The sequence below is a fragment of the Amblyomma mixtum genome, chromosome 5, assembly GCF_055824585.1.
Source record: "Amblyomma mixtum isolate Tamu chromosome 5, ASM5582458v1, whole genome shotgun sequence".
NCBI classification, from domain to species: domain Eukaryota; kingdom Metazoa; phylum Arthropoda; class Arachnida; order Ixodida; family Ixodidae; genus Amblyomma; species Amblyomma mixtum.
In genome coordinates, this window is record NC_143016.1 from 21,281,205 (window position 1) to 21,295,519 (window position 14,315).

At 47.5% G+C, this 14,315-nt stretch overlaps 1 protein-coding gene and 1 pseudogene across 2 annotated transcripts in view; both read right to left on the minus strand.

Annotated features, from left to right (window-relative positions):
* Window positions 1–4,084: 4,084 nt before the first annotated feature.
* LOC149341477 (uncharacterized) lies at window positions 4,085–5,216 on the minus strand (annotated as a pseudogene).
* Window positions 5,217–7,176: 1,960 nt separating this feature from the next.
* The window catches only part of LOC149341478 (semaphorin-2A-like), a 96,057-nt gene continuing 88,918 nt past the window's right edge, over window positions 7,177–14,315 (minus strand). For both annotated transcript variants that reach the window (XM_089543585.1, XM_089543584.1), the window contains 2 exons: window positions 11,017–11,126; window positions 7,177–9,677 (listed from right to left, as the gene is read on the minus strand). In XM_089543585.1, coding sequence (XP_089399711.1) covers window positions 9,615–9,677; window positions 11,017–11,126 — 173 coding nt within the window. In that variant the 3' untranslated portion in view covers window positions 7,177–9,614. The remainder of the gene's footprint in view (window positions 9,678–11,016; window positions 11,127–14,315) is intronic.

Genomic DNA, 14,315 nt, shown 5'->3' on the forward strand with positions numbered 1-14,315 from the left:
GGCAGCCCATCTCTCCTCTGTTGTGACGTCATGTTGTCACGTGGTCAGCCGCCGCGCCTCTGATGTGGAGCCTCCACCGCCGCGGCCGACCGCGCGAGCCGGCAGCCCATCTCTCCTCTGCTGTGACCTTGGCTGTGACGTCATGTTGTCACGTGGTCACGCTAAAGGTCAATGGTAGCTCCACCGCCGCGCTCGACGGGCTGTAGTGTAGCTCTAGTAATATGCTTCGCATAAAAAAATTGGCAGTGGCTTAACTGAGCTATGCCAGGATATACGTAGCGAGGTATATCGGAGGAAGCGGCGCGGCGCACCAGCTGCGCGGCTGTGACGGCACTCGGCTCCTCGCGCATGCGCACAAGTGGCGCCGAAGGCCCACAGCGAAACGGTGAGACTGCGAGTAATGTAGCTCTCGCTACAAAAACCCTAGGCTGGGGTCTCACAATTGAGTGGCCACTGGTCATTTTTTTTTTTTGCAATGTTTGCGCGATCGCTGTGGTCCTCTCGCTTGTTTTAGATCACTAAAAAGAGAAATATATTTAACGCTGCACCAGAAAAAGGACTGATTCTGCAACCTTTAGTCGGAACGTTAATCTGGGTAAATGCTGAGCAGCTTTTGGCTCGAGTAGATATAGTTATTTAGAACAGGCTATCTAAAAAAAAAGACAAAAATGACTGAGTGCCCAGACCTCCATGGGTTACGCTTCCGATGTGACGGTTGCTTTTGAACAACGAAAACTAAAGCTATTAAATGCAGCTCAGAAAACCTTTGCACACCTAACAAAATGTGTAATCCATAAATTTGCCAAATATGCTTGCGTTTTGTGAATTTTGCCGGAAGCCACTAAGCCTCTATAGGCGTCATTTTTTATGCGAAGCATATTACTAGAGCTACACTACAGCCCGTCGAGCGCGGCGGTGTAGCTACCATTGACCTTGAGCGTGACCACGTGACACCACGTGACAACATGACGTCACAGCCAAGGTCACAGCAGAGGAGAGATGGGCTGCCGGCTCGCGCGGTCGGCCGCGGCGGTGGAGGCTCCACATCAGAGGTGCGGCGGCTGACCACGTGACAACATGACGTCACAGCAGAGGAGAGATGGGCTGCCGACTCGCGCGGTCGGCCGCGGCGGTGGAGGCTCCACATCAGAGGCGCTGCAGCTGACCACGTGACGCTACAGCAGCGGTATAAAGCTGAGCTTGCCTCGCTCTCCGGGCACTTACGAGGCGGCCAGGTGTTGGGATGCCGCCTAGAAGCAGGGCTGATTTGAACGAGAAGCGAAAGCTTCAGCGTGCCGCAGAGACCGATGAAGAGCGGGATGAACGTCAACCAAGGAAAGCCATGTATTACCAAGCCTAGCCATCAATATGCTTCGCATCTGACTAGGCTTAACCTTAGCTAAGCCTCAGCCATTTTTTTGTCATCTTTTCTCTTCATTATAGCGCCGGTGTGTGCGCCTCCAACGTGCGCAACTTTGAAGAAATTTTAAATGCCTAACCAGCCTAACCGCGTTCTTTGGCGCCTTTTCGCGTTTGCGCATGCGCAATAAACAATGAAGCAGACGACGCTGCTGGTGAGCCAAACGTACGTTCGCCGTTGGCCAGACTCCCAGTGGCCCTTGCGGAAACACGTGACCGCCGGCACATTTTTGTCATGCAGTTCGGATAGCGAGGGCCTCTCCTTTGCTTTCCTTCGTCCATGGTCGTGGCTAACCCCCACCCACGACAGGCAAGAATGTCAATTAGCCTCAAAAGCCCATTCAGCTAGCCATATTTCTTGCCTAGCTTAAAGCAGTACAGATACACTTAACTTTTGGGTGCGTTTTTTCTTCTTTGTAATGATGTGTAAGGCATTAGTATACATTAACACATGGTATTCACCTAGGACCCCTAAATAATTTATAACCGAATTTCTCTCTCAAGCTGTTCGAGTTTTGGTTTCAACAGGTAAACTGTGGCTGTGCACATCAAAGTTACATATAGGTCATACGACTACAATCCCTGTTTCGCAATTTTAATTCACTACAATGCTATAGCCAGCCTGCCTCAATAGCTGGAATGACAACGAATGAAGAAGCAGTGATTATATTCCAGTTTTTGCATGCCTCCCATGACCTAAACACAGCTTTTTACTTTACAGAGCTGTTCAAACTGAAACAGCATAAAAGAAAAATTCAATTTTGCAGTCATAGGCGAATACTATGTGGTGATCCATGTATAGTAATGCCTTACTCACCCCTACCTTTGGGAATATTACCTTTGTGATCCGAACTAGGTATCTAAAGTAATGTTCATCTTAACTAGGACACCTGGGGTCACACAACTCTGGACCAGAAATAAACCTAGAAACGCTTGAATGCAAACGGAAACAAGGAAACTGCTGCAAAGTGCAGCAAAAGCACTCACGTTTTTTTTACTTTCTTGATATAGTTGCCGAACAAGTTGCCTCTGCACCGTAAACATACACTGTTTCACTACTGTGGATATCTGCCCGGCATGATACTCCTGACGGCAAAGTCAAAATGGGAAGGCTGTTTGCGAAAACCTCTTTTCTCTTCTTGCACTATGTTCAGTTCCCCCATTGCACAAGTGCAGAAGTGAAATGATGATCAAAAGCAAACTAGCCCAATATGTTGGCTCATAAATATGTCTGGAGAAGCAGTTCAGAGAAAAATTTGCCGGGACACCCAACTCAATTATGTGTTGGCAATGCGAGACCATTTGCAGCTGCAATGCCTTTGCCGAAAGTGGCGTCACTTCCCTCCAGCCAATGGGAATGCTTTGGTCTGGCAAGGTCACTTCCCTCCAGCCAATGGGAATGCTTCAGTCTGGGGACGTCACTTCCCTCCCGCCAATGGGAATGCTTCAGTCTGGTGACATCACTTCCCTCCAGCCAATAGGAATGCTTCGGTCTGGCGAGGTCACTTCCCTCCAGCCAATGGGAATGCTTCAGTCTAGTGACGTCACTTTCCCTCCAGCCAATGGGAATAGAAATGCTTTAGTCTGGAGACACCACTTCCCTCCGATGGGCAAATTTTATGACTGACGAACCATTTTGTCCCCATCATGCTTCTAACGGTATCGCATTAATAAAGGCCTTGCAGCCAAACTACTAGTGAATTTTACAGAAATGAAGAAATTGCTGAATTTCACTTCATACCACCTGCTAGCAATAGGTTGCACACAACAAGCTGAGCCCGTATTCAGAGTCCTTGTCATTTTTTTTCCAGTCATTTTCAACCACATCCAACCGGTCAAAACACCGGAAGGGGATGTCAGTTTGGTTCACACAGCAAGCGGCAACAGGATGTCACTACATTCCAGTTGCCGCAGCAAAATACCCAGAAGCACTATTACCCTTAGCCTATAAATCAAATGTGACATAATAGAATTCAGCCACATTTTTAGTTGAACATCAGATGCCATAGTAAAGAGGCAATCAAAAGCTGTTTTGGTTCACCGAGTTCACAAACAATATTTCAAGTACTTTTCCACACTGTAAAGGCCGGAGATCTACTTATAAAATTAATGTATGCGCAACCACGCACTGTACTATAGTGACAGATAGTGGCCACTGCAACCGCTGATCGCTGATGGCAAATTTAGATTTTTTTCAAGAAAAAAAAAGAGTGGAGAAGAAAATTTGTGGCGTGCACTCACTCGCTAAGCAATGCACACTCGCTGCCATGCTGAACCAGCAAGACACCACGACGACTTATCATCTATCGATTAGGTCCATTGACGAAAAATACTTGGCGCGGCGAAGTCTGTCGAGTGAGTCGTCGATGCAAGGCAGCGGGTAGACGTTCTTTTTCGTTATGGCATTCAGCTTATGGTAATCAACGCAAAAGCGCAATTTTTTATCCTTCTTCTTTACCAGAACAGGCGACGACCACGGGCTCTTAGATGGCTGAATAATGTCGTCTGTAAGCATCTCCTGCACCTGCACTTGGATGGCGTCGCGTTCCTTCTTGGAAATGCGGTATGGCTGTTGTCGTATGCAGCGCACATCATCGGAAGTGATGATCCGATGCTTCGTGACCGCCGCCTGCCGCACTTTCGAGCAGGGTACGAAGCAGGTTTTGTATTGGAGCAGTAGGGCACGTAGGTCGCGCTATTGAGTCGCTGAGACCCAGGAGCTAATATCGATGCGATCCAGGGACATGTCCGGATGTACCATGGCCTCGGACGCAAAGCACTCAGTAACATCGGCCAATTGGTCAGCCCACGCGATGGTAGTAGCTTGGAAAAGGCGATGGGGTTCGTTCGTAAAATTAGTAATCAGGAGCTCCGACCGACCGTTATGGATGTGGACAAGGCTTCAGGCCGAGCAAATGCCGAGTGTCAGCAGCAAGGAAAGGTTGCCCTCGGCGACTGCAGGTCCATCACGTAGCCCATCATCGCATTCGACGCTTGCAAAAACACTGGCGCGCGGCGGGATCAAAACAGCCTCAGTGGAAATACGAAGGGTGCAGCTGCGTTGACGAACGGCGCCGTCGACTTTCGCTGTAGAAAACGTAACCGTTCTGTTCCGCAGGTCGATAATGGCACCATTCTCACGGAGAAAATCTACGCCCAAAATCAGGTCACGAGAACAGTTGCGGAGCACCAGGCAGCTAACTATGAACATCGAGTCGGTGATCTGGATCCTAACCGTGCACTGTCCAAGCAGGGTAATGATATGGCCCCCCGCCGTCCGGATCTGCACGCCAGAGCAGGGAGTTGTAACTTTCTTCAGAAGCGCTACCAATTTGCCACTAGTAATTGAGAACTCAGCTCCTGTGTCCACCAACACGCTAATGCTGTGACCATCGAGAAGCACAAGTATGTCGAGTGAGAATCGCTCCTTTAGTTGACCTGCTGTCGTCGACGTCGACAAAGCTCTATCATAGGATGTCGGCGTCGTCAGGGGGTCCTTACAGCATCGATATCCAGTGACCACGCCCCCGGAGGTCACTGTCTTCAATTTTCCCGGCGAGGACTGGGCGAGCGGTCCACTGTCACTCGCGAAAAGTTCTGCGGATTTGGTGATGATGATCGGCGAGGGAACGGTGATCAGGACTGACGGCGCGCCATAGACCACAGGGGTTGCTGCGTCACGTACTCTTCAATCCCAGGGGACCAGGACTGACGGCGCGCCATAGACCACAGGGGTTGCTGCGTCACGTACTCTTCAATCCCAGGGGACCGTTGGCCAAATCGGGGTCTTGGCGCATCGGAGGAAAAACCTTGCAGGCCAAGTTCACGATATGGGCACCGCCGGAACAGGTGCCCGGGCTCCCCACAATGGAAGCACAAACGCCTTCGGTAAGGGCCACGCCAGACGTCCGCTCTGCACAGGGATTGTCGGTCACTCGGGATGTGCTGCACTGGCTGCACGGAGGGTAGCAGCACGTCGTGATGGGTTTGAACAACTGCCGTTGCATTTGGGGCAAGGCGTCGTAGAGCGTCAGCATATGTCAGGCGGCAGTAGTCTGTCTGGATAGGCAGTGGAAATGCCGCTGGATTTGGGGCAGGGCGTCGCAGAGCTTCAGCGTACGTCGGGCGGTAGTAGTCTGTCTGGACTGGCTGTGGTTCACCGCGTAGTAACTGAGGCCTGATAGCTTGCTGCACCTCTTCGCGGATAACGCCCATAAGGGAGCTGGCCCTGGGCTGCAATGTACCACATATCTTCTGCAGCTCCTGGTGTTAGGAGGGGTGTGCGACATATTCCAGGGCGATTTACCCAGCACACTCCACCACAAATGTCACAGATGGGTCCTTAATCACACAGGCTAGGCACAGGCCGCAAACAGAGAAGCAGAGTCCCAGCTGTGAGAGCACGCGAGTCCCTCACTTCTTCGTCCTCTAGGTGCCACCCGGGGACACCTGGCGGCAATATGCAAGTTGCTGCCGTGATCGGACCGTTGCACAGGTAGCAGTTGATGTTTTTTATTACTTTTTGCACGCACCTCAAGAACCACGAGATACTGCTATTAGGCTTTTAATTTTTCTGCAGAAAATAAATAAAAGTGATGAGCTAAAAGAAAAAAATTGCTTGATGTGTTTCTGTTCATGCATGCATTGGGAGACTTCGCATAAGGAGGTTTTCAGAGGTTTGCCATGGCACGAAGCATATGCATGCACAATGACACCTCGAAACTTAACTTTCCAGATAACTCGTAAGCTCAACACAGAACCAAAGCAATGCTGCTATTGAGAATCGTAAGTTACACCAAAAAACCACCTCTGGCATGTCAAAACGCGTCAATGTAGAGATGCTTCGCTAGCGACTTACCATCCCCATGATGAGCGGGTTCATGCAGCCACACAGTGCACATGATAGTGATGCGGGACGCGCCAACAGCTAATGCAGAGTTCTAGAATAGCGAATGCACACTTGCAAGCAGTAAACACAAACATTTAACTGGATATTATGCTTTATGCCACATCGTTCAACATAGGCAAACGCAGACTCAAAGGCAACTATGGTGATAGCAATGACATCTGCTTTTCATAAAGTGAGCAATTTCTGCAAAAACTGGTGCTCATTAGGCTGAGGAGCTACCAAATCGTCCAATCGAATAAAAAACAGGCCAAATGTATCACCCACCCAATTTCTTATAGGCAAAGATAAGACGAATAAAAAAATGCCCTGTATACTATATATAGCCAGTTGACGTACCTAAAAATGAGTAGCACCGACTAGTTCACTCCGAAGCGAGAGGCTCCACTTCAAAGCACGCCGCCATGTTGGCTATTTATCTCATTGGTTGGTTGGATATGGGGTTTAACGTTCCAAAGTGACTCAGGCTATGAGAGACGCCGTAGTGAAGGGCTCCGGAAATTTCGAGCACCTGGGGTTCTTTAATATGCACCGACATTGCACAGTAGACGGGTCTCTAGAATTTCACCTCCACAGAAATTCAACCGCCACGGCTGGGATCGAACCCGCGTCTTTCAGGTCAGCAGCCGAGCACCATAACCACTGAGCCACCGTGGCGGCGATTTATCTCATTAGGGTCCTTGAGCATCTGCTACAGAAGCGTACGGTGGAGTGTGACACCACCGTCCAGTTTCTTCGGCAGTTTTCGCTGCATCCGTGGCACCATAACCTCTTCCGGCATTTCGACCAATCAAGTATAGCTGCTGAACGACCCTGTACCTTGAACTAAGCAAAGTCACAGGTGAATGAGATGACATGTAAAAAGGGAATATTTATTCAAGCTGCTTCACAGCTGCTTACCAGCTTACAGATCTCAGACGGACGCTTGTTGCCAAAAGGCAATGGGATGTCAATAGGACCTACATCAAACCACAAGGGGACCATGATGACAGAAGCAAGTCAAATGGCCACACAATCAAGTCAGTGTACAAAGCAAGAAAAAATGCTGTTCTTGCACCGCTCTCATGTCACAACTCCCTTCTGCATCATCGAGCTGTGTGTACACCACAAATGACACACGTCACAGAGTTCCTACGACAACATCACAACACTATGAACACATTCTATGCAATATGGCTATACACAAAAATCAAAAAGCACAACCTACTACTTACAGGGATAAAAAGGCTCGAGGCAACCTTAAAAGTTCACAGAGAATTGTGTGGTGTGTAAATAAATAGACTCTATATGACATTCACTCAAAGCATCAGGCATCAGCAGCTATCATCGTTCAGCACTGACACCACAAATGCGTGAAGTGGCGTTTGTGCCTGCTAGGCTTGGCAACACAAACACACAGGGAGGAACAAAGCTTTTTCAGAAGCTCCTTCAGACTGGCACTAGTGCATCTGTGGTTGGCAAAAATTATTTTTGTGAATGCTACAGCTACCGTATATTAAAACCAAAAATCAAGAATTGTCTCACAGCCTGCCTCACATTCCACCCATGAAGGTGCTAAAGTATTGCTCACATCGTTGCTGTGTATTTTGCTTGTTTGTAAACAAAGCCCACCTCCACGCAATTAGTCCATACATTTTCATGTCGCTCTAACCATGGTGATTACTATCCATTTGATAGCAATGAAAATGCCAGGTCGGCAAGAAATCTAGTGCTTCATTCAACATGGCACATTGAAAGCCAAAAGAAAGGGTGGGACGGGGGAGGGGTAAAGTGTGAACCGTACAATGCCTTTTACACTGATTTAAAATCCAAAATACACAACAGTAAAACATACAGAAAGCTGCTGCTTAAAAACACATCTTTGGATAGCAAGCCGTTCACTGAAGCTCACTCAGAAACTTCAGCCAATAGAACCAAGAGAAATCTTCAGCGGCCAGTCAAGCCAACCATTAGCTTTTCAAAAGCTCTGCCATGGACGAATCACATCATGAGTAAATGAAGCATGGTTTTGTGACCTAACAGCACAGATGTCTACTACGGTAGCGGAAAAGGTGAGGTGTAGTATGTTGGCATACAAATGTGCAAAAATGCTCTTGATACAAGCAAAGCCTGCCTCTGAAATTTAACAAGTTGTGCATCTGTGAATTTTTATTTTACAACCATGTTTAATTTACTCCTGACATGACTCGTGTGCACACCATTGCCACTGCAAGTCAAGCACTGATGACCACGGCTAAATTACACATTTCTACAACACACAAGCTTCAACTGGCAATACTATGCAGAAATGTATGGCTCATATGTACGAAGGCATTAAAGAAACCCGGTTCAAATTGCATTTCTGTTAGAATTTAAGTGTGCACTTCCCTAAAAATTGCGGGATCACCGGCAATAGTCTGGTGCTTATCAATGCACACAGACCCATCAGCACTAAATGGAAAAAATAAAAAATAAAAAATAAATGAGATTGCCCAATGCAGCAGCGACTTGTTCAGTGACAATAGCATGCATCAAAGATGATGCACACATACAACATGTATATAAAGATGAGTACTCCATGCTCCTGAGCCTACTGCTAAGCAGTGAACCTAGTTTAAAAGAAAAGAAAAACTTGATCTAGATCCTGTTGTTCCCTCCTGAATGCTGTAAATGTCCACTGAAGACAGCACAAAAAAAAACACATATGCAGTCATAAAATTCATATTTACAACAGCTGCTGCAAATGGAGCGCATGTGTCAGAACCAAGGTATGCAAGGCAAAGCAAAAGATCCTACCCTTCAGGCTGAACACAATGCACATCAAAAACACACAAGTGTGCCTATAACCTGCATTTTCAGAGAGTGTGCCGGCAGCAAACAACTGGACTCTGAAATCAGATGCTGCCCACGAAAAACATAGCCCCAGCGCATGCCACACTTCTGCCTAGGACATGGCATTTTTCTTTTTTAACAGCCTGAAATTCACTGTTCTGCCTGCCCTTTTGTAATGCATTTTGGGTCAGAAGCTATAGTGCATGTGCCTGATAACATGCCTGCATATGTCAGACTGTGTGGTTCCAATCAATATTCCTCCACCTCTCAGTGTTTTCGAGCACTACACGAGGCCGGATAGGCACTACACAACAAAAAGAAGAGAAGGTGCTTGGGGCCTGACGTTAGAACAGGAGTGGGCATGACAGCCCTAGAGGATCAAAAGTGACTGCAGAAAAAGTCCTTCAGAAGGAACCTGTTGACCTTTCTTCACGTTTCACTCCCAAGGTGATGATGGTGGAAAAGTTCTTGCTCAGCTTCAGGCAGCGGGAGCCCTCCCTTGGTAAGTGACATCATTGGGGTGGCCGCCACCCTGGCACTTCTGCACACAAAAAGAAGGTTTTTGCTTCAACAACTCTCCTCATCGCATGCAGAGGTTTTGGATGATGTTACCGTTAAAAGCTACTCATTTAAATCGAGCCCGACACATAATTGCCCCGATCTGTGACATGAAAGGTGGGATGCCCAGGTAATGCGCAGGCTTCATTTTCTTCAGTGAGATGAACTTTTCTTCCCACTTTTCCATGTCTTCCTCAAGCATCTTACTTCAAGTTTCCACATACAGTATTTACACGTATAAAACGAGTGTGTGGAAGCTCTTGGGCAAGCTAGTGTGTACTCCAGCATTCTGTCTGTCCTGAAGGACAACACACCTCTCTACTTCAAATGTTGCAACCATCATCACACTGTTTCAAACCTGTATGCAAGTAGGGTAGATCAAAATCTTGGATGCTATGAATTTCGAGGGCTCATCAAAAATATTCGCATTACCCACAATTCCCAATACCAAAAATCAAACAAAATCCTTACGTTAAAGAGCAAGATATGTATTAATGCAAACTTATTTACAGCTAAACAAAATTCTAGAAGCTCTTTGTTACACAGAGCTGATACGAATTATTGAACATTCTTGGAGCACGCGAAGCTGTACCGAAGAGCATGCATATATTCACTCAGGTTGGTGTAACAGCAAGAATGCTTCCATCGCTTTGTGCTGGCGGGAGTGTACTGCACAACTTGTGAAATGAAAGCAGCACTTAGAGCTCGCATGTGCTTAACGTGCGAGTGCAAACTGGAAAATGCCACAGCATGTGACATTTGAACGCCACCCACACTCCCTATAACTCTGTTTTTGGCCTCGCCATACGAAGCCTGTTATGCCGCTGCAGCCAAAATCTTGAACCTGTCGTGGCCTCTTCACCACATTACTTGTTGGCAGTCACAACCCCTGCATTCATATAATCTGTAGAGGTACGAAAGAGTCTGGAACACACAGAACTCTACAAACTTTACCCAAAGCACTTTGGCTAAGGAATTCTATGAATTCGTAAGAGTAAAATTTGTATCAGCTATGATCATGCCATCAAGATTCTGCAGTATTCTGTTACAAATCCTATAACACACTTGTTTGCAGTGTGGCCTTTTAGAAAACTAAAGTTACTATGCAAAACTCAAAGCATGTAAGTATGGCTTGAGATTCTTAATAGGCCAATGACTCCAAAGGACACCCCGAGATCCTTATAGCTCTACTGCGCCGCAAGTTTCAATTCTCCAACTAAGCTTCATCTTGTTTTATTTGAATGAACATGCTTGACCACATGGTTATTCGTAGTCCAACACTCACTTCCCGCAGGCAAGCAAGTCAAGGATGGCACACTTACGGCATGTTTGGTCTGCCAAGTCTTCATGGCCAGCTTGTACTTCTCAAACTCATGGCACCAGTTTGAGTAGATTTTACGATAGTCTGTCTCTGTAGGGGACCCACACGTCTCTGAAACAGAAGCATGGCATCTGGGATGTTGGTAACCTCCTCGATACTACCATTCTTCCAAACTGAGTCTTCCACAGGTGGCAGAGAGAGTGCCTTTGAAAAATATTTCAGTACACTTACAACTAATGCATCCGACGGTGAACTATAATGGATGGTATTAAGTCTTTGCCAGCACAAAACTGGCATAGACGGCATGTTCCAGAAATACATCCCACTCTATGTATGAAATGAGGCTGCTGAGATGGATGCATGTAAATAGCACCAAGGAAGATTGGTACAGTAAAGCCCCACTAATATGAAGCTGGCAGGAATGCGAGAAAAGTATGCACTATCCAGCAATACAATTTAACCGACTACTACAAATTTGCCATTATTCACCCCCCAAAAGTAAAAAAAAACTCAAGAACAGCAAATTTCCCTAGAATTTTACTAGAATCTAGGCCGGCCTCGATTTTAAGCCTACACCCGAAAGCTGAACGCGAAATAAAAAAAAACTTTTCTCGTATGTAAGCTGGCCTAAAAAATGATTGAAAACGACAGAACAGACAGCACGCAAACGCCTGTTATTTCCATGAACCAGCTCCCGCTCACATTTGTCCTCGTCATGGCTGACCTCCTGATCACTGTCCTCTTCGTGCAGTGCACGATCTTCTGCCCCGTCAAGTGCATTGGAAATGCTTCACTTTCAGAACAAGCGCGCAACCAAGCTTTCCGGGATGTCATCCCAGGCTCAGTGATCCAGCCAGCTACAACTCCTAGCGATACGCACTTGATGCAGCCCGTTGGAGTTAGCTCGCGCGTTTCACTGGTCCCAAGGAACGCTTTGCTCTCTTGGCAGCTTTCTTGCTTTGGCCTGTAGCATTTTCTGTGGTCACTGGAAGTGCCGCTGACTTCGGTAATCTCACGAACTGTGCCAGTGCTGGTTCCACTTCGGGGTGGCACCTTTCTTCGGGCCCGGGAAGAACCCTCCTCATTGCGGCGCGAGCAAAAAGTTCATCTTGCTACCCCCTCCAACAACAAACATAGTTTTCGCTTCAAGACGGCGCTTATAATGACATAGTCAGCTTAGTGCCATGATGCAAGTGAAAAACCATGCGTGAAAAACTTGCACTGCCGTGGAACATGCCCACGCCATCACACGAAGAGAAAACGAAGTCAAAATGGTAGCCAATGCTCATATATGGTCTTATTGGCACAGGCTATGGATAGTAGCGGCTGCAGTGCAGTCTCTTATTTTTTTTTTTTTCAGATTCATAGGAGTGCCATTTGCGTGCTACTTTTTTTTTCAATTTTTGATGCGTTGCCGTGTCGTATTTTATGAATACAGCAACAAAATCCTCGAATCTAAGCCAACCTAAGCGTTTCATATCCCGTGTTTTTAAAAAAACTAACGGCCTGGATTCGGATCAATACGGTATGAGCACTTTATTCATGTCCTGCTCACCAAAAGTCAGCCATTTTCAGTTGCTGCCGTAGTGGCCGTGCAGAAACAACAGCAGTCTCAAAATAAGCGAGACAGGGAGCAAGCTTGTCCATGAGACTAATCTTCTCAACAAACATGCTTGTAACAGCTAAATGCCTATGCAGCTTTCGTCACAGCAGGGCCTGAATCATCTATTTCCAAGACATCACTGCTGTGCTTGTTCTCAATACCCTCATCACATTGGAGAGGTGTAATAACGCCAACAATCTCGCTGTCCGACCCCTCTGGAGACGTTGCAACTTTGATGTCACGGAATATTTCCACAGTCTCCGCACAGCCCTGTCACTCCAACACCTCCGTTGGTAATGCACGGTAAGTCACCCATGCCTTTGCTCACCTCGGTATCGCTCGCGTACTCCACAATTCACCCATGCGAAGAAATTCTGTACTGTCGAAGGATTAACATGCTGCCATGAGAATGCGAGGAGGTGCACCGCACCCAGCAGATCGATGAGATACATCTTCCCACACTTCCTAGCCTGAGGCATTCAACGTACGAGGTTCTTCCTGTAGTGACACATGCCTTGATATGCACAAAGAGAGCGGAGCAGCATGGGGGAGGCATCCCCCTATGCCAAGATCATGAGAGCAAAAAAATGACAGTGCTCTTCGAAGCAAAGACCGTTGACCTGCATAAAAACACTTGTCGGTGCCGGCTTTTTTTATTATGTACTTAAAATAAATGGCGTTTCACTTCACCTAACTTCAACTGCCAAAGGGTGTAAACAATAAAGTACAGTAGAACCCCGTTGATACGTTCCCGGTTCATATGATTTCCCGGTTCATGCGATCAAAATCGCGGGCAGTAAAAAAGGCCCGTAGAGTTACATGTACAGTAAAAGCTCGTTAATTCGAACTTCACGGGACCGGGAAAAAAGTTCGAATTATCGGATATTGGATCGAATGGCCACGAAAAAACCGACAAGAACCATTTGCATTACGGTATATGTAGGATATTTACTCGCGTAACAAACCCACTCACATAATGACCCCCCCCCCCCCCCTGATTTTTGCCTAAGAATCTGAAAAAAAAAAAAAAGCGTCAGTCGTTAACGCTTCCCTCCGTTTGGCACCGTCACGGCCCTCAACGCATTTCTTGGCGGCGCGCCAAGATGCTGCGCAGCGATAAAATCACTTATCTCTGCGCAGCATCTGGTCGCCCTGCCGAGAAATGCGTTGTGGGCTTATCGCTGCGCAGCATCTTGGCGCGCCGCCAAGAAATGCGTTGAGGGCCGTGACGGTGCCAAACGGAGGGAAGCGTTAACGACTGACGCTTTTTTTTTTCAGATTCTTAGGCCGGGTGGGGGAAGAGGGCGGGGGGGGGGGGGGGGGGGGGTAGCTCCAGCAAGGGGGGAAGCGAACTTTGGCAGAGTGCCAGCGCTTGTTCGGTTGTGCAAGCCTCGTTTTCAGTATGTTCGCCTTATGTGCCATGGGCGATTGGGGCGGACGCCGTCTACTGCCACTCAAAAGCCGGCGTCTTGTTCGCGCTGAGCGCGTGCTTCCGTTGGCGTCGGACCGATGGGTGGAAGCATGGACGACACTCGCAAAGAAAAAAAAAGTTTTTCGCTCGTAATTTGTAGCGCCCGTCCGAAGTCATAGCCTTCATGGGCGTTGGCTGGGACTCCGCTGACAGTACTTATCCGTATTTTCGAATTAACAGGGCTCGAATTAACGAGTATTTAGATGTGAGTTCCGGAGGTTGCCGG